This window comes from Homalodisca vitripennis, chromosome 5 (genome assembly GCF_021130785.1).
Source record: "Homalodisca vitripennis isolate AUS2020 chromosome 5, UT_GWSS_2.1, whole genome shotgun sequence".
NCBI classification, from domain to species: Eukaryota; Metazoa; Arthropoda; class Insecta; order Hemiptera; family Cicadellidae; genus Homalodisca; species Homalodisca vitripennis.
Genome location: NC_060211.1, coordinates 185,910,579 through 185,938,015, shown reverse-complemented (window position 1 = coordinate 185,938,015; position 27,437 = coordinate 185,910,579). Strand labels below are relative to the sequence as shown.

The window sequence follows — 27,437 nt, the reverse complement described above, 5'->3', positions numbered from 1 at the left end:
GGAAAAGTTTGTGTTTGTGCAACCTCCCCACAAAACCAATCCGTAGGAGAGGTGTGGGTAGATTACTCCATAATATGCGTCATCAGCACCCGGGCTGGGCAATATTTGGATAGTTGTTTCAATATATAGATTCCTGTGGATAACTTTGAGCAAACACTGTCTACATGGAAATCCCATGTCAACCCCCGATTTAGGTGTATTCCAAGAAATTTCGTTGAGTAGATTTCGTGAACAATGTTTAAGTGAGGCATCCATGTTTTTATCTGCGAAGACCATGATACAAAGTGAAAGAAAACTTTGTCTTATTAATTTCTCTATGGCGTACTTCTTATTTATTTTGTGTTACACAGTCACCATATGATTCAATAAATAAGACATTGTTTCCAAACTGGTAGTGTTTCAAAACACGCTGTAAATAATAAACAGAAATATTAAGATTGATACTGAGCTTCAAATTACTATGTATTTGCTGCCAAAGGTCGCAAGACTCCGGAGAGCGCTGTGCCCTGGGGTCGTACCACGGCGTTTCCGGTTCACAGACACAGCAGGGCATGTCGAGTGCAGGGAGCGACCCAAGAACCCTTTCTACGACCCTTACTACGAGAACTCCGTTTGGGGTCCTCGCCCACGATGTCTGATCGGCAGGAAGAGTCAGGTGAGAGATTAGGGAGAGATTTGTATTTGACATCTTCGGTATCCACGGTTACATTTTACCAAGTGGACAACTTTTGTAGTACGAACGTCCTAGAAGCGGTGAAAGACTTGTGATGTCATCTCTATAACCCTCAAGTTTAAGTTCACAAATCTTTATTCAAGCCAAAATGTCAGTACATAAATCTCACAGATCCCAATGCGCTTCACAGGGCGCGTGCGGGAGAAGTAGTTGACAGTAACATCGCTTCACATGGCGCGTGCGGGAGAAGTAGTTGACAGTAACATCGCTTCACAGGGCGCGTGCGGGAGAAGTAGTTGACAGTAACATCGCTTCACAGGGCGCGTGCGGGAGAAGTAGTTGACAGTAACATCGCTTCACAGGGCGCGTGCGGGAGAAGTAGTTGACAGTAACATCGCTTCACAGGGCGCGTGCGGGAGAAGTAGTTGACAGTAACATCGCTTCACAGGGCGCGTGCGGGAGAAGTAGTTGACAGTAACATCGCTTCACAGGGCGCGTGCGGGAGAAGTAGTTGACAGTAACATCGCTTCACAGGGCGCGTGCGGGAGAAGTAGTTGACAGTAACATCGCTTCACAGGGCGCGTGCGGGAGAAGTAGTTGACAGTAACATCGCTTCACAGGGCGCGTGCGGGAGAAGTAGTTGACAGTAACATCGCTTCACAGGGCGCGTGCGGGAGAAGTAGTTGACAGTAACATCGCTTCACAGGGCGCGTGCGGGAGAAGTAGTTGACAGTAACATCGCTTCACAGGGCGCGTGCGGGAGAAGTAGTTGACAGTAACATCGCTTCACAGGGCGCGTGCGGGAGAAGTAGTTGACAGTAACATCGCTTCACAGGGCGCGTGCGGGAGAAGTAGTTGACAGTAACATCGCTTCACAGGGCGCGTGCGGGAGAAGTAGTTGACAGTAACATGTTTACAAGTTTTGAGACATTTTGCAGTCGTCCATTTCTATCTTCCACCACCATTAATTTTTCATCACAGTTTAAAAAAGAGAAAATTAAATTTCAAAAATTACACTATTTTCAGTTTAACCCTTTGAGTGCCACAGCGTCGCTAATTTTGACGCTACGAAAAGTGCATAAAGTGCCAGCGTCGCCAATTTTGACGTTTCGTATTTTTCGATAGTATTTTATATAGTACAAGATTATTTGGGCCAAATAATCAGACGGCTGTATTCAATAGGTTCCAAACTATCAATAAATACGAGTTTTATGTTGTTTCTCTACTATTTTATCTGTGAAACTTATGTTGTTTGGGTACTTATCAAGAAGCCACTATTTTTGGACGAGTTTTCCTTATCGGGGACAAAATAAATTACATTGTTAAAAACAACTGACTTTATTTAACCTATTTTGGAATGTACAAGTTATTACGACAATCAATTAAATCAAAAACTATAAGAACAACGTTTCATTATTCGGAAATGTCAGGTCATTCGTGTGTCTATTTGGAGACGATTTGGAGATAAGAAGTATGACTCATCGAGTATTTTTCTATTCATTATGGAAGAAGGAACGTATAATGAAGTTTATTTTGATCTCTGATAAGGAAAACTCGTCCAAAAATAGTGGGCTGTGATAAGTACCTGTACGATGATTCTGTCTTACAGTCACGCGACGTAGCGGACGAGTACCGTGTTGCGTAACGGCCTTTCTTGTTGTTTATGTGCCGATAACCAAGCATTTGAGTTAATACAAAATAAAAATAGTAACTTATATAGTATTTTACTGTATTTCTTTACAAAAGTAATGTATGATTTGAGTTGTGTTCAAGCGAAAAACGTGAATTTTCAGTGTAAATATTATTAGGGTTATTATTTAGTAAATGTAAACTTTTATGTAAATATGTTAGCAAGTATTAGTTTCTAAATTTACTAATCATAATTATTTGTGTTGTATTAATGTTTTATTAGATTTATTGGGAAAACTACATCATTACTAAGTAATTTCTAAACTCTGACAAATGAAGTACAGTTTATAAAATGTCGGTACCGGGCAGCATTTTGTTAATACATATAATGCCATGTTTTTAAAATTCTATAATAAGATATTACACATGGGTTTTATTTATAATCATATGGCCTTTATCATGGTATAAAGAAAAAAAAATCTTAAAAATACCGTATACACACAAATTAGGTCGAAACTTAACTTTTTATACAAAAGTAAAAAACTTTTTTTATAAATACTGAAATTTTTTATTTTTTTAAATCAAATTTTATTTGTAACGATATGTATCATATTCTGCATTTAATAAGAAAAAAAAACAACAACAAAATGATGGAAATCTGTTTGGTAGTTATTTTACAACAGCTTTTTTCCCAAAAGCTTACAAATATGCGAAAAACATCGTGGCACTTTATGCATATGCCTTCGGAAAGTACCGTGGCACTCAAAGGGTTAATCATTATATACCAAAATTGTGAGCAGAAAGCGACATTTAACAACAATAAATAAAAAATTATATGTTTGCCATGCCAAGTAATAACAATTTAGAACTATGAACTAGGAACATTTATAGAGGTAAATTAACTATGAAAAATACCAATAAAAGTAAAAGTAACAATAACATTGATATAATAATAACAAGTTTATCATTTTATAAATTTTGAAGCAAATAAGGCCTATAACAATAATATTAAATATAAATCATTAACAATAAAAATAACAATAACAATTAAATAATAATAACAGGTACTTTGGGATTATACCGACCACACTAGTATGAAGAACACAAAAATAGAAATTTATAGAAACAAACATGATAGAACGAAAAAAACAACTCTTCAATTACAAAATTACAAACTTACAAGCATTTCCAGGTATTGTGATCGGTATTGTTGTCGTTGTTATCTTATCTTTCTCGAGAATCCTGATTACGGCAGGCCGCGCGGCATCACGTGATTTGCACGGTACATAATTGCCTTTCCATTACAATTCAATTTATATTTCTGATTAGCCCCTCTAGAATTTGATATTTTACTGATAGGTACTATCTCGAGGGATGTTTTTCTTTCGAATGCGTGGAGGCACTCGCATTTTGGGTGGCGGAATGTGATCAAGAATAAAAACAAGTTTTTAGTGTTTTTTTAATAAAGAGTTTAGTTTGGTAAATGTTTGTTTTTGTTGAATTTTTGTGTTTGGAGAAATGTAGAGGTAAAACACGGAAGTACAACAAAGCGATGCACCAGCTGAACGGGCGGCGAAACTCTGCAATCACGTTATCTACTAGACGCTCGACTTTGACCTCTGTCTGAGGATGGGGAGGGGTTTGCGATAAGACAATTCCTGTTTTATATTGACGAAATATTGTTCTACGCTAATCTAGTAATCAGTAGAAACGAAATGTGAAATAACGATTCATGTCTGGGTGTGGTCGGTATAATCCCAAAGTACCTAATAACAATTTCATTAACTCTATAAAGTAACTATAGAAGTAAACTATAAACTATAAAGTATAAAAGGCCTATAACAAGAAAAATCCTATGAAGAATTAACAATAAATTAATATAACTAAAGCAATGTAACAAATAAACATTATAAATTAAAAACATATAAATAAAAATGTTAAACTAAAACAACGACAATGACTTCCCATCAGTTATATCAATCTTTGGTGACTTTGTAGATACTAATGTCATTAAATTGTGTATCCGTACAATATTGCCTTCCTTAAGTGAGAGGCAATATCTACAGCACATTTGTCCACGGTGCCTGAAGATAGTGGTGAGTGACTTTTTTTAAGTTTTAAAACGAAGGTTAACGACTTCGATCGTTAATCATCATTCCATGTATTCTCTGACTAATTTTAAGAATTTTACGGTAGACTACGACAGTTCTATTCAATATACATTCTATAGAAGTCCTGTAATGAGAGAATATAATAAATAGAGGGGAGACTTTAATAAGCGTCTTACACTCATTCGGTTGTTTTTATTGAACAATTCGATATCCAACTTCCGATATGTAAAAATCGTACAAAATAGGAGTTATAATAAATTGCCGTAACAGGAAGAATCTGGTTCATTACAATTTTAAAACATAAATTTAAAACTAACATTACAAAACAACAGAACCAACTATGGCCTAGACTTAGATATCAAAGAAACCTTACAATATTTATAACTTGCCCAGCTTGATATCAATGAGTAACCGCTTTTGTGAAATGTAATTCAACCCACAAGTTGAAGCCACTTATACAAAGCTCTTCACTTGTGAGAAATATCTCACACATTTTTCTCATATTCATCGCCATTTTCAAAGCCTCAAAAATACTAGTTACTTCTTGCTGTTTATTGTTTACAGTAAAACTGCTATAAAATAGTCTAATAAGTAGAAATCACGCGCAAAGTTAAATAAATTGTTATATTGAATTATTACTTCGGATGAAAATATCGAACCGTTCGATAAAATCAACCGAATAACGAGTGTAGGCCGCTTAAATAGATATGGGCACAAGTAGATGGTTCTAATCAAGCATCACGTATAGAACACCAGGCCAAACGTAATATAAATCCATCGACTATAAACGTAACACTTTAGTAATAGAGCTTTTAGATGTCCCTTTAGTAATCCACAAACAAATAAATAATCCACGAAACAGAATAAAAGCTATAATTAATAGAGTATGAAATGAAATGAAAATATGTGTATTCCTTCTAAAATATTACACTTCATGCATCGTATGAAATGGTACGAATATACTCGACCATCCGACACAGTTTTGATGGCCTGCGGTCAAACAAAATACACTATTATCAGTCACTACTTTTATGACACTGAGAATTGGCATTCGGCCTCTGTAGTGTTATCACTTTATTAGCTTACAAACTAATGTGGACAATCTTAAACCTTACTTATTAACATAAAATTAAGCAACCAAAACATAATTACTCGAATGATTATACACACTTCTTATCAAATACTGCTAGTTTCGTAGTTTATTTATTTTATTGTAACCCATGAAACTTAAATTTCCCTATACTCTATGTACAACTTTTTCGGCACTCACATATATACATTAAGAAATATTTTATTCAATTATATCTGTTAATTGTTTGGTTTCCTCAGAGGTCATCAGCCATTTTCTTCAGGTAAGCTTTAAATGTTTTATTAGATTTACACTTTTTTATAACAATTGATAACATATTAAAAAACTTTGGGCCTAAAAAACAAACGATTAAAAATAATTTTTAACTTTTGGTCTTATAACTCCTTCGTTTTTTATGTTCCGCGTCATGTACACATGCTTATATAAATGTTCTGTTCATTTGAAAAAATTGTAATACCTACTTTATAAATAAATAAATGTTGGAGTGGTAAAATATTCAGCCTTTGATAAAGAGGAAAAGATTATTCTCTCTTGTTCTTATATACAATTATACGCAAAAAATTGTTTTTTGTTGCTTTAAGTTTTCCTATTGAATTTTGTAAAGCCCCTCCGCAGCAATGAATACAATATTAACAGTATTACTGATGCAGCTGTAGGCTCAAAACTATGCCTCTTGTGTTGCAGGTCACGGTGGCAAGTGGGGTGGGAGTTGGGCCTGAACTGATGAGGCACGTCAAGAGGATCTTACTGGCCGCCAACGCTCCGGTCGACTTTGAGAACATGAGCTGTAATAGTAACAACGGTTACGAAGACATGGATAACATCATATATTCTGTCGAACGCAATGGAGTGGCTATCAAAGGTATAATAATGTTGTTCCTCGAGTATTGAGTTGGCAACATAGAAAAGAACCCTGCGCAGTTTGGCGTATCTTAGAATAGTCCATAAACCTTATACTTATTCTATTGGTAGTTTCACAAGACCCGTCAGCATAATTTGTAAATGCTCTATTTGGAATTAAACAAATACATTATTGAGTTGGCAACATAGAAAAGAACCCTGCGCAGTTTGGCGTATCTTAGAATAGTCCATAAACCTTATACTTATTCTATTGGTAGTTTCACAAGACCAAGTCAGCATAATTTGTAAATGCTCTATTTGGAATTAAACAAATACATTATTGAGTTGGCAACATAAAAAAGAACCCTGCGCAGTTTGGCGTATCTTAGAATAGTCCGTAATATCTTTACTTGTTGTATTATTAGTTCCACAATATTCGTCAGCATAATTTTTAATTGCTCTATTTGAAATTATTACAAATACAGTTAATATTAAGCCTAATAACTATAGAATGTATATTTGATCCGAACCCTACGATATTGTCTTCCACTTTTGTTTGGTTGAATTTACAGGTAAACTATGATGTGACAAAAAATGTATTGGTGGATTTATAGAAGTGAATTCATTGTGATTATTTAAATAGAACTGCTAAATATACACAATGAAACCTGGAGAGCGCGAATAGAAAGATAGGCATGAGACTTTAAAAGTTAATGTGTATGCACGAGAAAATAGTTTCTAAAATAGAAAACTAATTAGTTTAGTACAGTATTAACACCATAAATAATACAATATGGTTCTATAAATACCATTGTTATAAAGTACGATATTATATAAGCATGTTATAAATTTTCTATTATTAAAAGGATCAGTATAAGAATAATTAAAGTATTTATTTATAATATATATATATTATATTTAAATTTATTTCAATAATATTATACAGATTTATAAAAATTGTATAAAAAATGTTGTATTTATTTTGAAACTTTCTCTTTTATTGACTTCTCATATACTAGTTCAAGCGATTTCACAAACTAATGATATTTGTTGACAGGTAATTTAGAGAAGCGACTGGAACCCCTGGAAATCTCCAGAAACATGCAGCTCCGTCGGTCTCTTGACTTATTCGTCCAGCTCATTGAGATCAAGAGTTATCCGGCACTCGTGGAGAAGGTATTAACTTAATATTTTGAAATGCAACAATATTCGATAAAAACCTTTATTAAAGTTTGATACGTTATCTGGCACACGTGAGAAGGTATTAACTTAATCTTTTTTCAATGCAACATTAATCGATTATAACATCTTTAGGTTTGATAAGTTATCCCGCACTCCCGGAGAAGGTATTAACTTAATATTTTGAAATGCAACAATATTCGATAAAAACCTTTATTAAAGTTTGATAAGTTATCTGGCACACGTGAGAAGGTATTAACTTAATCTTTTTTCAATGCAACATTAATCGATTAGAACATCTTTAGGTTTGATAAGTTATCCCGCTACTTCCGGAGAAGGTATTAACTTAATATTTTGAAATGCAACAATATTCGATAAAAACCTTTATTAAAGTTTGATAAGTTATCTGGCACACGTGAGAAGGTATTAACTTAATCTTTTTTCAATGCAACATTAATCGATTAGAACATCTTTAGGTTTGATAAGTTATCCCGCACTTCCGGAGAAGGTATTAACTTAATATTTTGAAATGCAACAATATTCGATAAAAACCTTTATTAAAGTTTGATAAGTTATCTGGCACACGTGAGAAGGTATTAACTTAATCTTTTTGCAATGCAACATTAATCGATTAGAACATCTTTAGGTTTGATAAGTTATCCCGCACTCCCGGAGAAGGTATTAACTTAATATTTTGAAATGCAACAATATTCGATAAAAACCTTTATTAAAGTTTGATAAGTTATCTGGCACACGTGAGAAGGTATTAACTTAATCTTTTTGCAATGCAACATTAATCGATTAGAACATCTTTAGGTTTGATAAGTTATCCCGCACTCCCGGAGAAGGTATTAACTTAATATTTTGAAATGCAACAATATTCGATAAAAACCTTTATTAAAGTTTGATAAGTTATCTGGCACACATGAGAAGGTATTAACTTAATCTTTTGCAATGCAACATTAAACGATTAGAACATTGTTTTAAGTTTGATAAGTTATCCCGCCCTCGAGTGAAAATTGTATAATGAGACATTCTCCTAAGATATGTCAGTGTGTACGAGAGCTTGTTTCAGATGAGATACAAACACAACGTGGACGTCGTCATTGTGCGGCAGAACGTAGAGAATAAGACGCAATACTCGAGTGAACTGTTGTACAATGAGACATTCTCCTAAGATATGTCAGTGTGTACGAGAGATTGTTTCAGATGAGATACAAACACAACGTGGACGTCGTCATTGTGCGGCAGAACGTAGAGAATAAGACGCAATACTCGAGTGAACTGTTGTACAATGAGACATTCTCCTAAGATATGTCAGTGTGTACGAGAGATTGTTTCAGATGAGATACAAACACAACGTGGACGTCGTCATTGTGCGGCAGAACGTAGAGAATAAGACGCAATACTCGAGTGAACTGTTGTACAATGAGACATTCTCCTAAGATATGTCAGAGTGTACGAGAGATTGTTTCAGACGAGATACAAACACAACGTGGACGTCGTCATTGTGCGGCAGAACGTAGAGAATAAGACGCAATACTCGAGTGAACTGTTGTACAATGAGACATTCTCCTAAGATATGTCAGTGTGTACGAGAGATTGTTTCAGACGAGATACAAACACAACGTGGACGTCGTCATTGTGCGGCAGAACGTAGAGAATAAGACGCAATACTCGAGTGAACTGTTGTACAATGAGACATTCTCCTAAGATATGTCAGTGTGTACGAGAGATTGTTTCAGATGAGATACAAACACAACGTGGACGTCGTCATTGTGCGGCAGAACGTAGAGAATAAGACGCAATACTCGAGTGAACTGTTGTACAATGAGACATTCTCCTAAGATATGTCAGAGTGTACGAGAGATTGTTTCAGACGAGATACAAACACAACGTGGACGTCGTCATTGTGCGGCAGAACGTAGAGAATAAGACGCAATACTCGAGTGAACTGTTGTACAATGAGACATTCTCCTAAGATATGTCAGAGTGTACGAGAGATTGTTTCAGATGAGATACAAACACAACGTGGACGTCGTCATTGTGCGGCAGAACGTAGAGAATAAGACGCAATACTCGAGTGAACTGTTGTACAATGAGACATTCTCCTAAGATATGTCAGTGTGTACGAGAGATTGTTTCAGATGAGATACAAACACAACGTGGACGTCGTCATTGTGCGGCAGAACGTGGAGGGTGAGTTCGCATTGCTCGAGTAAACTGTTGTACAATGAGACATTCTCCTAAGATATGTCAGTGTGTACGAGAGATTGTTTCAGATGAGATACAAACACAACGTGGACGTGGTCATTGTGCGGCAGAACGTAGAGAATAAGACGCAATACTCGAGTGAACTGTTGTACAATGAGACATTCTCCTAAGATATGTCAGTGTGTACGAGAGATTGTTTCAGATGAGATACAAACACAACGTGGACGTGGTCATTGTGCGGCAGAACGTAGGAGAATTAGACGCAATACTCGAGTGAACTGTTGTACAATGAGACATTCTCCTAAGATATGTCAGTGTGTACGAGAGATCTTTTCAGATGAGATACAAACACAACGTGGACGTCGTCATTGTGCGGCAGAACGTAGAGAATAAGACGCAATACTCGAGTGAACTGTTGTACAATGAGACATTCTCCTAAGATATGTCAGAGTGTACGAGAGATTGTTTCAGATGAGATACAAACACAACGTGGACGTCGTCATTGTGCGGCAGAACGTAGAGAATAAGACGCAATACTCGAGTGAACTGTTGTACAATGAGACATTCTCCTAAGATATGTCAGTGTGTACGAGAGGTTGTTTCAGATGAGATACAAACACAACGTGGACGTCGGTCATTGTGCGGCAGAACGTGGAGGGTGAGTTCGCATTGCTCGAGTAAACTGTTGTACAATGAGACATTCTCCTAAGATATGTCAGTGTGTACGAGAGATCTTTTTAGATGAGGGTCGAAACACAACGTGGACGTGGTCATTGTGCGGCAGAACGTGGAGGGTGAGTTCGCATTGCTCGAGTAAACTGTTGTACAATGAGACATTCTCCTAAGATATGTCAGTGTGTACGAGAGATTGTTTCAGATGAGATACAAACACAACGTGGACGTCGTCATTGTGCGGCAGAACGTGGAGGGTGAGTTCGCATTGCTCGAGTAAACTGTTGTACAATGAGACATTCTCCTAAGATATGTCAGTGTGTACGAGAGATCTTTTTCAGATGAGATACAAACACAACGTGGACGTCGTCATTGTGCGGCAGAACGTAGAGAATAAGACGCAATACTCGAGTGAACTGTTGTACAATGAGACATTCTCCTAAGATATGTCAGAGTGTACGAGAGATTGTTTCAGATGAGATACAAACACAACGTGGACGTCGTCATTGTGCGGCAGAACGTAGAGAATAAGACGCAATACTCGAGTGAACTGTTGTACAATGAGACATTCTCCTAAGATATGTCAGAGTGTACGAGAGATTGTTTCAGACGAGATACAAACACAACGTGGACGTCGTCATTGTGCGGCAGAACGTAGAGAATAAGACGCAATACTCGAGTGAACTGTTGTACAATGAGACATTCTCCTAAGATATGTCAGAGTGTACGAGAGATTGTTTCAGATGAGATACAAACACAACGTGGACGTCGTCATTGTGCGGCAGAACGTAGAGAATAAGACGCAATACTCGAGTGAACTGTTGTACAATGAGACATTCTCCTAAGATATGTCAGTGTGTACGAGAGATTGTTTCAGATGAGATACAAACACAACGTGGACGTCGTCATTGTGCGGCAGAACGTAGAGAATAAGACGCAATACTCGAGTGAACTGTTGTACAATGAGACATTCTCCTAAGATATGTCAGAGTGTACGAGAGATTGTTTCAGACGAGATACAAACACAACGTGGACGTCGTCATTGTGCGGCAGAACGTAGAGAATAAGACGCAATACTCGAGTGAACTGTTGTACAATGAGACATTCTCCTAAGATATGTCAGAGTGTACGAGAGATTGTTTCAGATGAGATACAAACACAACGTGGACGTCGTCATTGTGCGGCAGAACGTAGAGAATAAGACGCAATACTCGAGTGAACTGTTGTACAATGAGACATTCTCCTAAGATATGTCAGTGTGTACGAGAGATTGTTTCAGATGAGGTTCAAACACAACGTGGACGTGGTCATTGTGCGGCAGAACGTGGAGGGTGAGTTCGCATTGCTCGAGTAAACTGTTGTACAATGAGACATTCTCCTAAGATATGTCAGTCAGTGTGTACGAGAGATCTTTTTCAGATGAGATACAAACACAACGTGGACGTGGTCATTGTGCGGCAGAACGTAGAGAATAAGACGCAATACTCGAGTGAACTGTTGTACAATGAGACATTCTCCTAAGATATGTCAGTGTGTACGAGAGATTGTTTCAGATGAGATACAAACACAACGTGGACGTCGTCATTGTGCGGCAGAACGTAGAGAATAAGACGCAATACTCGAGTGAACTGTTGTACAATGAGACATTCTCCTAAGATATGTCAGAGTGTACGAGAGATTGTTTCAGATGAGATACAAACACAACGTGGACGTCGTCATTGTGCGGCAGAACGTAGAGAATAAGACGCAATACTCGAGTGAACTGTTGTACAATGAGACATTCTCCTAAGATATGTCAGAGTGTACGAGAGATTGTTTCAGATGAGATACAAACACAACGTGGACGTCGTCATTGTGCGGCAGAACGTAGAGAATAAGACGCAATACTCGAGTGAAACTGTTGTACAATGAGACATTCTCCTAAGATATGTCAGAGTGTACGAGAGATTGTTTCAGATGAGATACAAACACAACGTGGACGTCGTCATTGTGCGGCAGAACGTAGAGAATAAGACGCAATACTCGAGTGAACTGTTGTACAATGAGACATTCTCCTAAGATATGTCAGTGTGTACGAGAGATTGTTTCAGATGAGATACAAACACAACGTGGACGTCGTCATTGTGCGGCAGAACGTAGAGAATAAGACGCAATACTCGAGTGAACTGTTGTACAATGAGACATTCTCCTAAGATATGTCAGTGTGTACGAGAGATTGTTTCAGATGAGATACAAACACAACGTGGACGTCGTCATTGTGCGGCAGAACGTAGAGAATAAGACGCAATACTCGAGTGAACTGTTGTACAATGAGACATTCTCCTAAGATATGTCAGAGTGTACGAGAGATTGTTTCAGATGAGATACAAACACAACGTGGACGTCGTCATTGTGCGGCAGAACGTAGAGAATAAGACGCAATACTCGAGTGAACTGTTGTACAATGAGACATTCTCCTAAGATATGTCAGAGTGTACGAGAGATTGTTTCAGACGAGATACAAACACAACGTGGACGTCGTCATTGTGCGGCAGAACGTAGAGAATAAGACGCAATACTCGAGTGAACTGTTGTACAATGAGACATTCTCCTAAGATATGTCAGAGTGTACGAGAGATTGTTTCAGATGAGATACAAACACAACGTGGACGTCGTCATTGTGCGGCAGAACGTAGAGAATAAGACGCAATACTCGAGTGAACTGTTGTACAATGAGACATTCTCCTAAGATATGTCAGTGTGTACGAGAGATTGTTTCAGATGAGATACAAACACAACGTGGACGTCGTCATTGTGCGGCAGAACGTAGAGAATAAGACGCAATACTCGAGTGAACTGTTGTACAATGAGACATTCTCCTAAGATATGTCAGAGTGTACGAGAGATTGTTTCAGACGAGATACAAACACAACGTGGACGTCGTCATTGTGCGGCAGAACGTAGAGAATAAGACGCAATACTCGAGTGAACTGTTGTACAATGAGACATTCTCCTAAGATATGTCAGAGTGTACGAGAGATTGTTTCAGATGAGATACAAACACAACGTGGACGTCGTCATTGTGCGGCAGAACGTAGAGAATAAGACGCAATACTCGAGTGAACTGTTGTACAATGAGACATTCTCCTAAGATATGTCAGTGTGTACGAGAGATTGTTTCAGATGAGATACAAACACAACGTGGACGTCGTCATTGTGCGGCAGAACGTAGAGAATAAGACGCAATACTCGAGTGAACTGTTGTACAATGAGACATTCTCCTAAGATATGTCAGTGTGTACGAGAGATTGTTTCAGATGAGATACAAACACAACGTGGACGTGGTCATTGTGCGGCAGAACGTAGAGAATAAGACGCAATACTCGAGTAAACTGTTGTACAATGAGACATTCTCCTAAGATATGTCAGTGTGTACGAGAGATTGTTTCAGATGAGATACAAACACAACGTGGACGTGGTCATTGTGCGGCAGAACGTGGAGGGTGAGTTCGCATTGCTCGAGTAAACTGTTGTACAATGAGACATTCTCCTAAGATATGTCAGTGTGTACGAGAGATCTTTTCAGATGAGGGTACAAACACAACGTGGACGTGGTCATTGTGCGGCAGAACGTAGAGAATAAGACGCAATACTCGAGTAAACTGTTGTACAATGAGACATTCTCCTAAGATATGTCAGTGTGTACGAGAGATTGTTTCAGATGAGATACAAACACAACGTGGACGTGGTCATTGTGCGGCAGAACGTGGAGGGTGAGTTCGCATTGCTCGAGTAAACTGTTGTACAATGAGACATTCTCCTAAGATATGTCAGTGTGTACGAGAGATTGTTTCAGATGAGATACAAACACAACGTGGACGTGGTCATTGTGCGGCAGAACGTAGAGAATAAGACGCAATACTCGAGTGAACTGTTGTACAATGAGACATTCTCCTAAGATATGTCAGTGTGTACGAGAGATTGTTTCAGATGAGATACAAACACAACGTGGACGTCGTCATTGTGCGGCAGAACGTAGAGAATAAGACGCAATACTCGAGTGAACTGTTGTACAATGAGACATTCTCCTAAGATATGTCAGTGTGTACGAGAGATTGTTTCAGATGAGGTTCAAACACAACGTGGACGTGGTCATTGTGCGGCAGAACGTGGAGGGTGAGTTCGCATTGCTCGAGTAAACTGTTGTACAATGAGACATTCTCCTAAGATATGTCAGTGTGTACGAGAGATCTTTTCAGATGAGGGTCAAACACAACGTGGACGTGGTCATTGTGCGGCAGAACGTGGAGGGTGAGTTCGCATTGCTCGAGTAAACTGTTGTACAATGAGACATTCTCCTAAGATATGTCAGTGTGTACGAGAGATTGTTTCAGATGAGGTTCAAACACAACGTGGACGTGGTCAATGTGCGGCAGAACGTGGAGGGTGAGTTCGCATTGCTCGAGTAAACTGTTGTACAATGAGACATTCTCCTAAGATATGTCAGTGTGTACGAGAGATCTTTTTAGATGAGGGTCAAACACAACGTGGACGTGGTCATTGTGCGGCAGAACGTGGAGGGTGAGTTCGCATTGCTCGAGTAAACTGTTGTACAATGAGACATTCTCCTAATATATGTCAGTGTCGATGAGATTAGAGCTTGTTATAGATGAGGTTCAAACACAACGTGGACGTTGTTATTGTGCGGCAGAACGTGGAGAATAAGACGCAATACTCGAGTGAACTGTAGTACAATGAGACATTTTCCTAAGATATGTCAGAGTGTACGAGAGCTTGTTTCAGGCGACGTTCAAACACAACGTGGACGTGGTCATTGTGCGGCAGAACGTGGAGGGTGAGTTCGCATTGCTCGAGTAAACTGTTGTACAATGAGACATTCTCCTAAGATATGTCAGTGTGTACGAGAGATTGTTTCAGATGAGATACAAACACAACGTGGACGTGGTCATTGTGCGGCAGAACGTGGAGGGTGAGTTCGCATTGCTCGAGTAAACTGTTGTACAATGAGACATTCTCCTAAGATATGTCAGTGTGTACGAGAGATTGTTTCAGATGAGGTGCAAACACAACGTGGACGTGGTCATTGTGCGGCAGAACGTGGAGGGTGAGTTCGCATTGCTCGAGTAAACTGTTGTACAATGAGACATTCTCCTAAGATATGTCAGTGTGTACGAGAGATTGTTTCAGATGAGGTGCAAACACAACGTGGACGTGGTCATTGTGCGGCAGAACGTGGAGGGTGAGTTCGCATTGCTCGAGCACCACAACGGCAAGGGTATCGAGAACCTCAAGATCACGACTGAATACAACACCAGGCGCCTTGCAGAGTAAGTGTGAGCACCAATTCCATTATCCTTGAGATTTTTTCCAGCTCTTCCAATAGTAGTAATTAGAATTCAATTTAGTTCTGATCGGAATATAGTTCGTACAGTGTATATTGTTAGCCTCGATTTTGATGTTTCTGGTGCAACTTAATAATTGATGTGGTTCCACAGGTTCGCCTTCCAGTACGCCATAAAGCACAAGCGCCGCAAGGTCACTGTTGTCTACAACAAGGGCTTCATGAACTCGTCCGAGGGCCTCTTTGTTAATACCATATCTGATGTGGCGGAGAAGTAAGGAAAACAACAATAATACATACAAGTGTTACTGTTCTAGTACAAAGTCTTGCTTGACGAAATACAAAACTATATGAGTATCAACTTATGAGCACGATTCTTCGTTAGGTCAATTGTCCTTGACCTATGAACTATCGTGCAGTAGACGTTTGTGTCGAGAAGGTAAAGACAGTCGGTAATATTATTCAACACTCGTTTAATCTTACCTATGGAAACGATCCCAACTAATAAATGAAAACTTTACGTTATTATCTGAAGAGTAATCGGGAAGGATGAGGTAGACCAATACCAGATGATAAAATAAACTAGAGGGAGTTTCCAATTCCAAGGAGCAAATTTACGATTCAGCAGTGCCTCACACTTCCTTCAATACTACTACCCAATATTGTTTGAGAAATACTTCCAGTGAAATCCAGAATTTAAATGGGGGAGACCAAAATGATCATCCTATTTATCACTGAAGAAAGAAAGGGAGTTCAATTTCTTACAATTTTAAGAGTTTATATATATATATATATATATATATATATATATATATATATATATATAAAGGTTCAGGGTGTTGTTAAAATAGGAACCAACACTTGCAGAACAACAAAAGTTTCCTTTAATTTACAACGTGTTTCATGTATCTCATTATTCTGCCTTGGTGTACTGAGTAGCGGTAATAAAACACCAGAACAATGACATAATTTCTCAACTCCAACAGAAACGTATTTTTAATATTGGATATTGTAATTTCACCGGATCTGTATACAGTTTTGATCTAAGAACACTCTATTATTCAGGAGCTTTCATTTGATGTGTTTGGCTGTTCAAGAGTTTTATTCATTAAATAATCTACAAATCTTATATTTTCGGGTAATATGTTTTTCTAAACTTTCTTTTGGGCATATACTTGTAGCGCTCTGCCCGTGAATCGTTTTATACTATCGTTTATTTTAGTCTTATCGTTAGGTTAAACAGCCGCTTTTTATAAGATGATGCAACTTATTTTAAGTTTCACATGTCCCGTTGTAGGAAAGCAGATACAACGGACTGCAGATGTTTGGGGTTTTCTAATCGCTGCAACTTAAATCAATTGTCAATTGTCATTTTCGGTTCATCAGCCGAAACTTAGTAACACACATAAGCTTAGACATGTGAGTTAAAGAAGGTGGAACTATACTGGAATTAGTTGAACCTTATCCTATCATTGATCAATCGGCGATCACTGTGGGTTCTTTATCAGTCTGCCAGCTTTTTAATAAAGAGCCATATTGATAGCTGATTGAACATATTAATTGCTGATTGAACATTTTGATAGCTGGTTGGACATACTGATAGCTGATTGGACATATTGAGTGCTGATTGATCATACTGATAGCTGATTATACATATTGATAGCTGATTGAACCTACTGATTGCTGATTAGACATATTGGTTGCGGATTGAAAATATCTATCGCTGATTGGTCATATTGATTGGTCATATTGATAGCTGATTGGGCATATTGATAGCGGATTGGACATACTAATAGCTGATTGGTCATATTGAGTGCTGATTGATCATACTGATAGATTGATTATACATATTGATAGCTGATTGAACCTACTGATTGCTGATTAGACATATTGGTTGCGGATTTAAAATATCTATCGCTGATTGGTCATATTGATAGGTGATTGGGCATATTGACAGCGGATTGGACATATTTATAGCTGATTGAAAATACGAGTACTGATAGCTGATTATACATATTGGTTGCGGATTGAAAATATCTATCGCTGATTGGTCATATTGATAGGTGATTGGGCATATTGACAGCGGATTGGACATATTAATAGCTGATTGGTCATATTGATAGCTGATTGAACATACGAGTACTGATAGCTGATTATACATATTGGTTGCGGATTGTATCTATCGCTGATTGGTCATATTGATAGGTGATTGGGCATATTGACAGCGGATTGGACATATTAATAGCTGATTGGTCATATTGATAGCTGATTGAACATACGAGTACTGATAGCTGATTATACATATTGTTTGCGGATTGAAAATATCTATCGCTGATTGGTCATATTGATAGGTGATTGGGCATATTGACAGCGGATTGGACATATTAATAGCTGATTGGTCATATTGATAGGTGATTGGGCATATTGACAGCGGATTGGACATATTAATAGCTGATTGGTCATATTAATAGCTGATTGAACATACGAGTACTGATAGCTGATTATACATATTGGTTGCGGATTGAAAATATCTATCGCTGATTGGTCATATTGATAGTGATTGGGCATATTGACAGCGGATTGGTCATATTAATAGCTGATTGAACATACGAGTACTGATAGCTGATTATACATATTGGTTGCGGATTGAAAATATCTATCGCTGATTGGTCATAATTGATAGGTGATTGGGCATATTGACAGCGGATTGGACATATTAATAGCTGATTGGTCATATTGATAGCTGATTGGAACATACGAGTACTGATAGCTGATTATACATATTGGTTGCGGATTGAAAATATCTATCGCTGATTGGTCATATTGATAGGTGATTGGGCATATTGACAGCGGATTGGACATATTAATAGCTGATTGGTCATATTGATAGCTGATTGGACATATTAATAGCTGATTGGTCATATTAATAGCTGATTGACCACATTTATATCTGATTGGACATATTTATTGCTGATTTAATTGAGGATGATTGTCAAACGAGGGGTTTATTTTTTAATTTAAAATATTAGTTAATTATAGTTTATCTAGTTAAATTGTGTAAATAAAACCTACAAATTTGCTCTTTCCAGATCCGTATTTCCTAGATCGAAAGACTATCATTTCCACATATTGGATCGGTGGGAAGGGCTTAATTCATTGTGAATATTGAGTTTAGTTCCTGTTCACCTTCCTCTTAGTTATAAAAATTCACATTGAGCTTCTTCACCACCGACTTTTTAAAATTAAATCACATTGAATCAGCTCTTCCCACTATAGTTACGCTATGCATTGGACTTTGTTTTACTACTATTTAGAAGTCAGTAACTAATGGTGGTTGTATCTGCAGGTATCCGGATGTCACCTTCACGAAGCAGTCGATGAGAGGCTTCGCGTTCCGCATGACCGACTTCAACTTCAACGGTGATGTGTTGATAACAGGAGTCCTGTACGGCGGCCTCATCATGTACCTCATGTTCGGACTCATGCGTGAGTCCTGGACTTCTCACCTAGTTTTTTGGAAATTTGCCAAAGTTCAGTGGTACAAGAAATCAGTAACACTACGTCTCGAGATCTGCAATCTAACCTCTTGCTCGGGTGAATAATTAACCTGACACATAACTACAATTTATGTTAAAATAAACCAATCATACTAGAACAACAACAGAACCAGTTGTGCGTGACTCCATGCACAGTTCATGTCTGCACTGACCGACCAATCACTGAAAACCGGGGCCAATGGCGATCGTCACGGCAGATACAAAATGGCGGGAAATCTAAAGACGAAATTGGGATTTATTTCTACACAACCTGATTTGGTGTCTGGTATATATTGTTTTAACCTAGTTTGTAAATATGTGTTGGGTTAATTATTCACCTGAAGAAGAGATCAGATAGCATATCTCAAAACGTAGTGTTACTGATCTCTTGTATCACTGAACTACAGTATGTATGGCAAATGATCGGAAAAACACTGAATTTCAAAATTAGAATACAAAAGTACGAGACTAAATATAGTGACTACCATCGAATTTTTTTACGAAAAGATTCATTGGAGATCCAAACAATGCAATCACAGCTGTCTATTAGCGTGTCTATAAATATAAACATAAATATTTAAGTCGAAAAGGTGTATTAGCACTCAACGTCTGAATAGAGTTAAACTTTGACTAAACATCCAAACTTCCAGTAATTCAGCTGTTTCAAAAGGAACGTATATGTTTACATTATAGCAGAGGAGTAAAGTGAGCTGCTACCTTGGAAAACATTGTTTTTCAGTATAGATAAAAACCGCATGAATGGGTTTATTGCAGTACCTCTGCACAGACAGGTGATTGCTTAGTATTATTGCTTAGTATTGCAGAGTATCATAGCTATTGCTTAGTATTATAGCAGAAGCTAGTTAACAACATCGTAGAAGGTAGTACAATCTTGGATTTGGAATAATTTCCTCTTTTTCTCTGAGCAGATGGCGCAGGGATGTTCTGCGGACAGAAACCTAGGGCCGAGGTATGCGGTATTCGAACCGGCTGTAAGACACAAGGGTTTCAAGCAGATGGGCAAGGACATAGCTAACCCCGTATCCACACTGGACTGTGCCGTCAAGATGCTGCATTACCTCGGTCATCACGAAGCTGCTCGCAGGATAGAGGTGACGTGGTACACCATTATCAATATAACCTTGCAGCTAGATTCGGTTTTAGATGAAGGTAATCCCTCCAAATTTTACTGATGATTGCAACCGCTACTTCTGACACTGTACAATGGCAGGAAGGAATAACTGGATTTGCTTGCAACTATAACATGTGAAATTATTATTTTGTATGACAACAGCATTTGAACTAAAGAAATTCCAGCTTTTTTAAGGATCTAAAGCTCTTTTTGAGCTTCCACCAAATTTTAATCCGAGAACTTCAATGATTACTCGGAAAATAACAATTAGATGAGACATGCTGTAACAAGTTAGTTAAGAGCCAATTGACTTCTCCAGCGTCTGTATTCTTTAACGGTTAAGAGCTCTGACGTGCTCAAGTAGCGATTTGGAATATTTTGGAGACATTAACTATAGTCCTTGCTTCCTGGCGGGAAAGTACTAAATGTAATACTGTATTTGTTAACTTTGCTTACCGGACTAGGATTTGTTATCTGCAATTGGCGGTCTAACCTCCTTAACTTAATACTTAGTGGTAGCTTTGACAAATTCTTTTCACTTTGTTGACTCTTTCAGTGATTGCAGAATTCTGTTAAGTTAAATTGCTAGCAATGACCTTCAATTCATACCAACGCGATGCGTAAACTCCAAAAGGATAATATCTTGTTGAAAGAAAGATTAGTGAATTTCCTTCATTTGGTTACAAAGTAGTAGAAAGAAAACTTTACACAAGTAAAGATCGCCGAGCTTGTGATTTATCGAAGCCAATGGGCTAATAAGGTCCAATAAGTTGAGAGTTCATACGCCAAGATATTTCAGAGCAAATTTTGAGAAGTATAGAAACGTTTCCTAATAAAACTCTATACGTGTTAATACACCAAAATGCATTTAAGACCAGATAATTAAGATGCGGATATATTAAGCATTAATCCCAGCCAATATTTTTCTTGAATGGCCCTTAAGAACACATATAACGGTTTTAACTTTTGAACGCAGACATAACGACTGTTATAACTACGAATTACGATTAGAGGTTTAATATAAATTGAGTAAATTATAAATTTATACCAGTAGGATGAAATAATACTTAACCACCTACACCTATAAACTGTGTCTACAGAGGGCGATCGATTTAACTATCAACGAGGACCTAGTGCACACTCGAGACATGTTGGGGGTGGCCTCCACCAGCACCATGGTGCACAACATAGAACGTCGAATCCGGGAGTCGATGCCCGTCGGCTACAGCGATGACGAAACTCACCCTCCACCGTTACCTCCGACTCCACCCTCCGTCCCACCCTACAAGCCTTGACACCCCTATGTATCAGCTGTGTACACAGTAAACTCCACAAAATAAACTGTTATTTTCTTTTATCGTATAACACAGTTAACACACGATACCGAGGTGCAAAGTAAAGTAAATATGTCTTATTTTACCAGGCGAAGTTAGGGCTAAGAAGCCCTCTCTGACACTTAACCTGGGGACCAACGGCTTAAAGGTGACTTCCGAACCACCACCAATGATTGGGCTGCTTGCAAGGACAGGATCGCTCAGCGGTCACCCATCCAAGCAGCAGCCACGCTCGACGTTGTTTGATCCGGTTATCTTGGGATAACCGTTGTACCCGCTACACTGCGCCATTGGCAAGGTGACAGATGTCGATGTACAGTAGGACAATGCAGGTTAAACCGTTGTCATCAAGGTCAAGTACACTCAAAATGTCCCAAAAGTGCCTTACTAGAGTTTAAGTTTTATATAATTAACATACAGTATTTATTTTCTCAATCAAGCATTACAAGAGTACACAACAATAGTACAAACTTGACTTAACCTAAATGCCAGGTCTGACCAGTACAATGTAGCCGAATATACTAATATAACAATATAAAAACACATAAAAAACTTGAAGATAAAATAAAGCTGTACCTCCAAGGTCAAAGCCTATTTAGAGGGGCAATTTAAATGAAAAATATTGAAATAGACAGTGACACACTTATAAAACAATTTTATTATAAAAGAAAAGACCCAATCTCTCAAACATTAAACAAGTATGTTGAAATTTATATTGCATTACTCATTATTTTGTTTGTCATTAACAAAGAGCCACTAGGCCTACATACAAAGTGTCTTAAAACAATGAATACAATCCGAATGAAAAATACAAAATACATGTGAGAATACATAGCAAGCAAGGCTTAAAACTTCATACAACGCTTGTTTAGTAATTCAAGAAATCTTCTACACTGATCTTAGAAAATAAGAAATTTCTCATTGGTTTGCAAAAAATAAGAACATTTTTTACAGTGTCTGATTTTCAAAGGAATTTTATTGAATAGATGAGGTGCTAAGTAATTATAAGACTTTTTAAACGCAGTACTTATTAACATCTTTGGTCTAGGTACATTAACATTTTTGGAATTTCTTAGTTTAGATTTGTTTTCATTACTGTAATTGCAGCCCTGACTTCTTAAAAATATATATATAATTAGCATATTAAATTTTTTAATCGAATAAATTATTTATTCCAAAGATTAATTACAATTACAGAAAATAATTTAATATTATGGAATTCACCAACCACTCTATCAGTAATGTGACATAAAAGTAATAAATAAACGAAACAAGAACTATAATAAATAATAATTGGAGTCCAGTCCTTGGTAAGTGAGCACTATCACTTAGCAGCTTACTGCAGCGAATGGTGAACTTATTGACAAACTTAAACAATATTTCACATTTACAAATACACCATGATAATGTAACAATTTCATATATCTTATCTTTCAAACCAATATCTGCTTAAAACAATATACATTTTTAAAACTAAATGACCATTTTTTTTATCTCAAGACAGAAAACTTTTACATTTACAGGTATTTTTTTATTTAACTAGTAATTTTTGAAATAATTCAGACCAAAGTAAGGAAAAGATTGTTAAATTATGTGTTTTCTCACTTTAGGCTTACAAAAAAAAACATTGTAAATTGCTTCTTACCGCTTACTGACTGCGAATTGTACCCTTATTCCCACTTCTGATGTAGAACAACCTTAAAAGTTTGAAAACAAACAAAAATTGGGTAGGAAAAATGCTCAGGAATTACTTCTTATCCTCCCAAAATTCTTGGGATACATTTAAATGTGTATTGGGAGAGCAGACCTGGGGGTTAGTGACAAGAATCAGCAATAACAACATTCGTTATTAATTTGTAGAGCCGATCCCTTATTAGGCCTTGTTCTGCCCATCCTAACGGGCCTAATGGCCAGTGCGAGGGTCTTATCGAACAGAATAAGTGGGGGAGTCGATACAGTTCAAGGTCGATGATCTGATAAAAGAAGTTACGGTCACAGACAGACCCGAACTATCTCCAACCCAGACCCAAAGTCCAGCGTCTTAGACCGCGCGGCCATCGGCACTCAATGGCATCTTTACATTACTTATATTACAAATTTGTCTTTCAAGTGAGACTTGAATTTAATTTTAAAAATTTGAAACTTCTCTCACTCTCTCTTTCTAATGTTTCTACGACAATAGTGTTAAACACGTTAATCTTTGAACACGATGTGTTCAACTTCAAAGTAAAGCCTAAATCACACGCTGGGCTAATTTCTACAAAGATGAGTCAGGGCTTTGAATAACACTGTTGTGAAAATAATACACTTCGATCTCCATTGCAATGACTCCACTCCACTCAGAACACAGAAGTCAGTAGTGGGGGAAACTTGTGAAATATTCACGAGCAAAGTCTATAAGGTTACCATCTTATAAGGATACTATATAACTTGTGTTTGCTCCAGGATGAGGCCTTTGATGGATTAAAAGACTGTTCGAATACCTGTTGATATTTAATCACTATTGAATCTAATTGAAGGAATGGAAATTTGGCTCAGAATTAACATTCCAGATAGTTATCAGACAAAGTACACCACTTCAGGATCACTGATCTTGAAAATTCCGATTTTTAAAGGCGGTTGTTTTCTGGCACGCTGTAGAAAATAACTGCCGCAATAATTATAAACCATACTTGGTGTTTTTAGTTCCAGTTGTCCAGTAAATTCCTTTATTTGTAGTATGAACATTCTGTAATGAACTCTGAGAAGCCTCTATCACATGATTAAGCTCTGAGAATAAACCTGACACCATCTCAGATCCTGATAACATCTCAGATTATGATAACATCTCAGATCCTGATAACATCTCAGATTATGATACCATCTCAGATCCTGAAAACATATCAGATTATGATACCATCTCAGATTCTGATAACATCTCAGATTATAATACCATCTCAGATCCTGATAACATCTCAGATTATACTCTCTCAGATTCTGATAACATCTCAGATTATGATACCATCTCAGATCCTGATAACATCTCAGATTCTGATACCATCTCAGAAATTTGCTCTCTCAACAAGACCAAGAATAGTTTGAAGTGTCATTCAAGAGCTGGTATATACATGATCACCATGTACATAGACATATCGTTCTTAAGCTCTTAAGCTACGTATAAACCGTCTTTCATTTTACAAAAAATGGAGCAATAAAGGTTTTGACTTAAACCGGTCAAACGAACCTGACAAGGTTGTTATCAAAACTGCTAAACATGTGTAACTCTTATGGCCTTTGACGCAACCCGTATAAGCCAAATAATGTCCACACATTGAAATTGCGTACATAATACTAGGTAAAAATTTAACCTGATTATCTTAGATGAGGTTACTTATATTATAATACTTATATTAGGTTTCCCACGATTCTCAACGTACAGTGTTGAAATGAATGTTTCATAGGAACTTCACCAAAATTCATTTGCCAGATGTTATATAGCTTAAGTCCTCCCTTAGTCCACATTGATATTTAAACTAATTTTGGAATGTAGACTTAATATTTCATTGCCAGGTTGTGGCCTTCAAAAGATAAATTTATCAGTAGAATGGTATTAAACATGGTGATGCAATTCTGCGACTAATTTCTATGTACTAGTTTTCCTCAGACTTAGATGGGCGAAGTCTGGTGAGTACAGGTTGTAAGATTACTTCCAACAATCCCATCGGATGTGTAAGCCGGATAAGACCTTGGGTGTTAACCCGTAATAACACCGTTAAGACTCAAACGTCTTTTATGATATTTAATTTTAATCATATAATCATTAAAATGAAAAGTAAAGTAAAGAATGTCTTATTTTACCAGGCAAAGTTAGAGCTAAGAAGACCTCTCTAACACTTAACCTGGGGACCAACGGCTTAAAGGTGACTTCCGAACCACCACCAATGGCCGGGCAGGCGGGCTGCTTGCAAGGCTAGGATCGCTCAGCAGTCACTCATCCAAGCAGCAGCCACGCTCGACGTTGCTTGATCTGGTTACCTTGCGATAACCGCCGTACCCGTTACACTGCGCCTACACATTGGCAATCATTGGGTAGTTTTGTTCAAAAAGAGGACAAATCAAGAGGTAGAGACAATTGACGGTTTCCTTTTCAAGTAATCAAAACGCGATACGAGGCTGGTTACAAATAACAAAATATCCAATGCATTAGTACATCTAGTGGCATAATTATTACAAAAAAATGTTTAAAGAAGAATATCTCTAAATTAACGCTATTTTGAGAACTATATACGATACAGACTAAAACACGACAACGAATTGGGCCAAGACGTTATCATACTAATAAATTAAACTTAACTTACATAACTAAATATAAACCAGTGGTATACCTAAACATTATTGTGCATGATCGTCCTAGCGACTAGTCTTTGTAAGAGGGGACAAAGCGTTCATATGGAGGTACTCTTCTTTTCTGTGCAGTGACAACGTCTGGGTTCGATTCTCCAGTCTGGACTTCAGGCTATTGATGTACCAGTCAGGTATGAGATATATGCCACACTTCTTATTCTTTTTAATCGAATTTCTATGTATTAAGTTTTTTACACCTGAAGAAGAGGTTAGATTTCAATCCTAGAAACGTTCTGTTATAAATTGTTAACATCGACGATGGCAAATTTCCGAATCCTAATCACTTATAAGATCATATTTTACTATTCAGGGTTACTGTAGTTCTACAATATAGGAGGGACTTCGTTGTGAAGGCCTTCTTTTAAGGTTGAAGGCCCAGGTTAAGTGTTAGAAAGGGCTTCTTAGCTCTAACTTTGCCTGGTAAAATAAAGATATTTTACTTCTTTTCAAAGGAAGATATTTTTACTGTTAAAAGGAACTTACAATGACATTTTGAAGGTTTATTAATATCAAATATCAGGTAACGAATCTGTATGACAAGTTTCATGAAAGAATTATCTTAGAAAATCCCATTTTCAATAATGCAAACGTTGTTTTCGGACAAATTTTTCAACTATTTAACCCACTTAAAAGATGTATGTTGTGAAACGACATCATTTTAAGTGGCAGCTTACACTAACCCCAACAAACGGGAAGATACGGGGATAAGTGGAATTGGTGATGTCTGGCTTATACTGGGTGTTCCAAAAGTATCCTCACTCCCCTTATCTTTTAAACGCCCGTTAATTTTCGATCTTCTTTGGGAATAATCACCTGAGGGCGTTTTAATGGATTTTAACATAAGCCTCGTCTCTCAATAAGTGGGGTGTAGAAGTAACTCAAAATTTCTAAAAAAGACTACACATAGAGTACGACTTCAAATTTAAGGGCTTGGTCGAAAAAACATACGGTAACAAGAAACCCAATTTCTGTCAACTCTATACCAATTTCGAACAATTTTAACAAAGGTCAAATTCTAACTATATTTGGAGCTGTTTGGTATGGAATCAACTTAGAGTTCTGTAATTTTGGCCACTGTTCTTGACCTTTAAAATAAAGTGGTATTCTGTGGAGCTACTTTTAAATAAGTTTACCTCTCTCCAAATATGGGGATTTAAGGAAGTAAAGTTCACAGTTCAAATAAGTTTATTTATTGATAGTTTTTATACACATACATATATACACATGTGCCTCACACAGCATGTGCGGGATTATAAAAAAACAAGCATTATTAACACACTTCTTCATATGGCTACTATACAGT

General features: G+C 37.4%; 1 protein-coding gene across 1 annotated transcript; it reads left to right on the top strand.

Annotated features, from left to right (window-relative positions):
* Positions 1-370: 370 nt before the first annotated feature.
* Positions 371-21,772, top strand: LOC124363784 (isocitrate dehydrogenase [NAD] subunit gamma, mitochondrial-like). Its single transcript, XM_046819046.1, has 9 exons — positions 371-655; positions 6,188-6,365; positions 7,401-7,519; positions 15,596-15,735; positions 15,904-16,023; positions 19,096-19,235; positions 20,060-20,076; positions 20,215-20,397; positions 21,518-21,772. Exons 1-9 carry the CDS (start codon positions 461-463, stop codon positions 21,710-21,712), a joined length of 1,287 nt encoding a protein of 428 aa, XP_046675002.1. The 5' UTR covers positions 371-460; the 3' UTR covers positions 21,713-21,772.
* Positions 21,773-27,437: the final 5,665 nt, after the last annotated feature.

Excerpts from the sequence above, each read along its gene's own strand:
- LOC124363784 (XM_046819046.1), top strand. The coding sequence starts at position 461 with ATGTATTTGCTGCCAAAGGTCGCAAGACTCCGGAGAGCGCTGTGCCCT. Across the intron at positions 6,366-7,400 it reads CAATGGAGTGGCTATCAAAG|GTAATTTAGAGAAGCGACTG; the intron begins GTATAATAATGT and ends ATTTGTTGACAG. Across the intron at positions 15,736-15,903 it reads AACACCAGGCGCCTTGCAGA|GTTCGCCTTCCAGTACGCCA; the intron begins GTAAGTGTGAGC and ends GTGGTTCCACAG.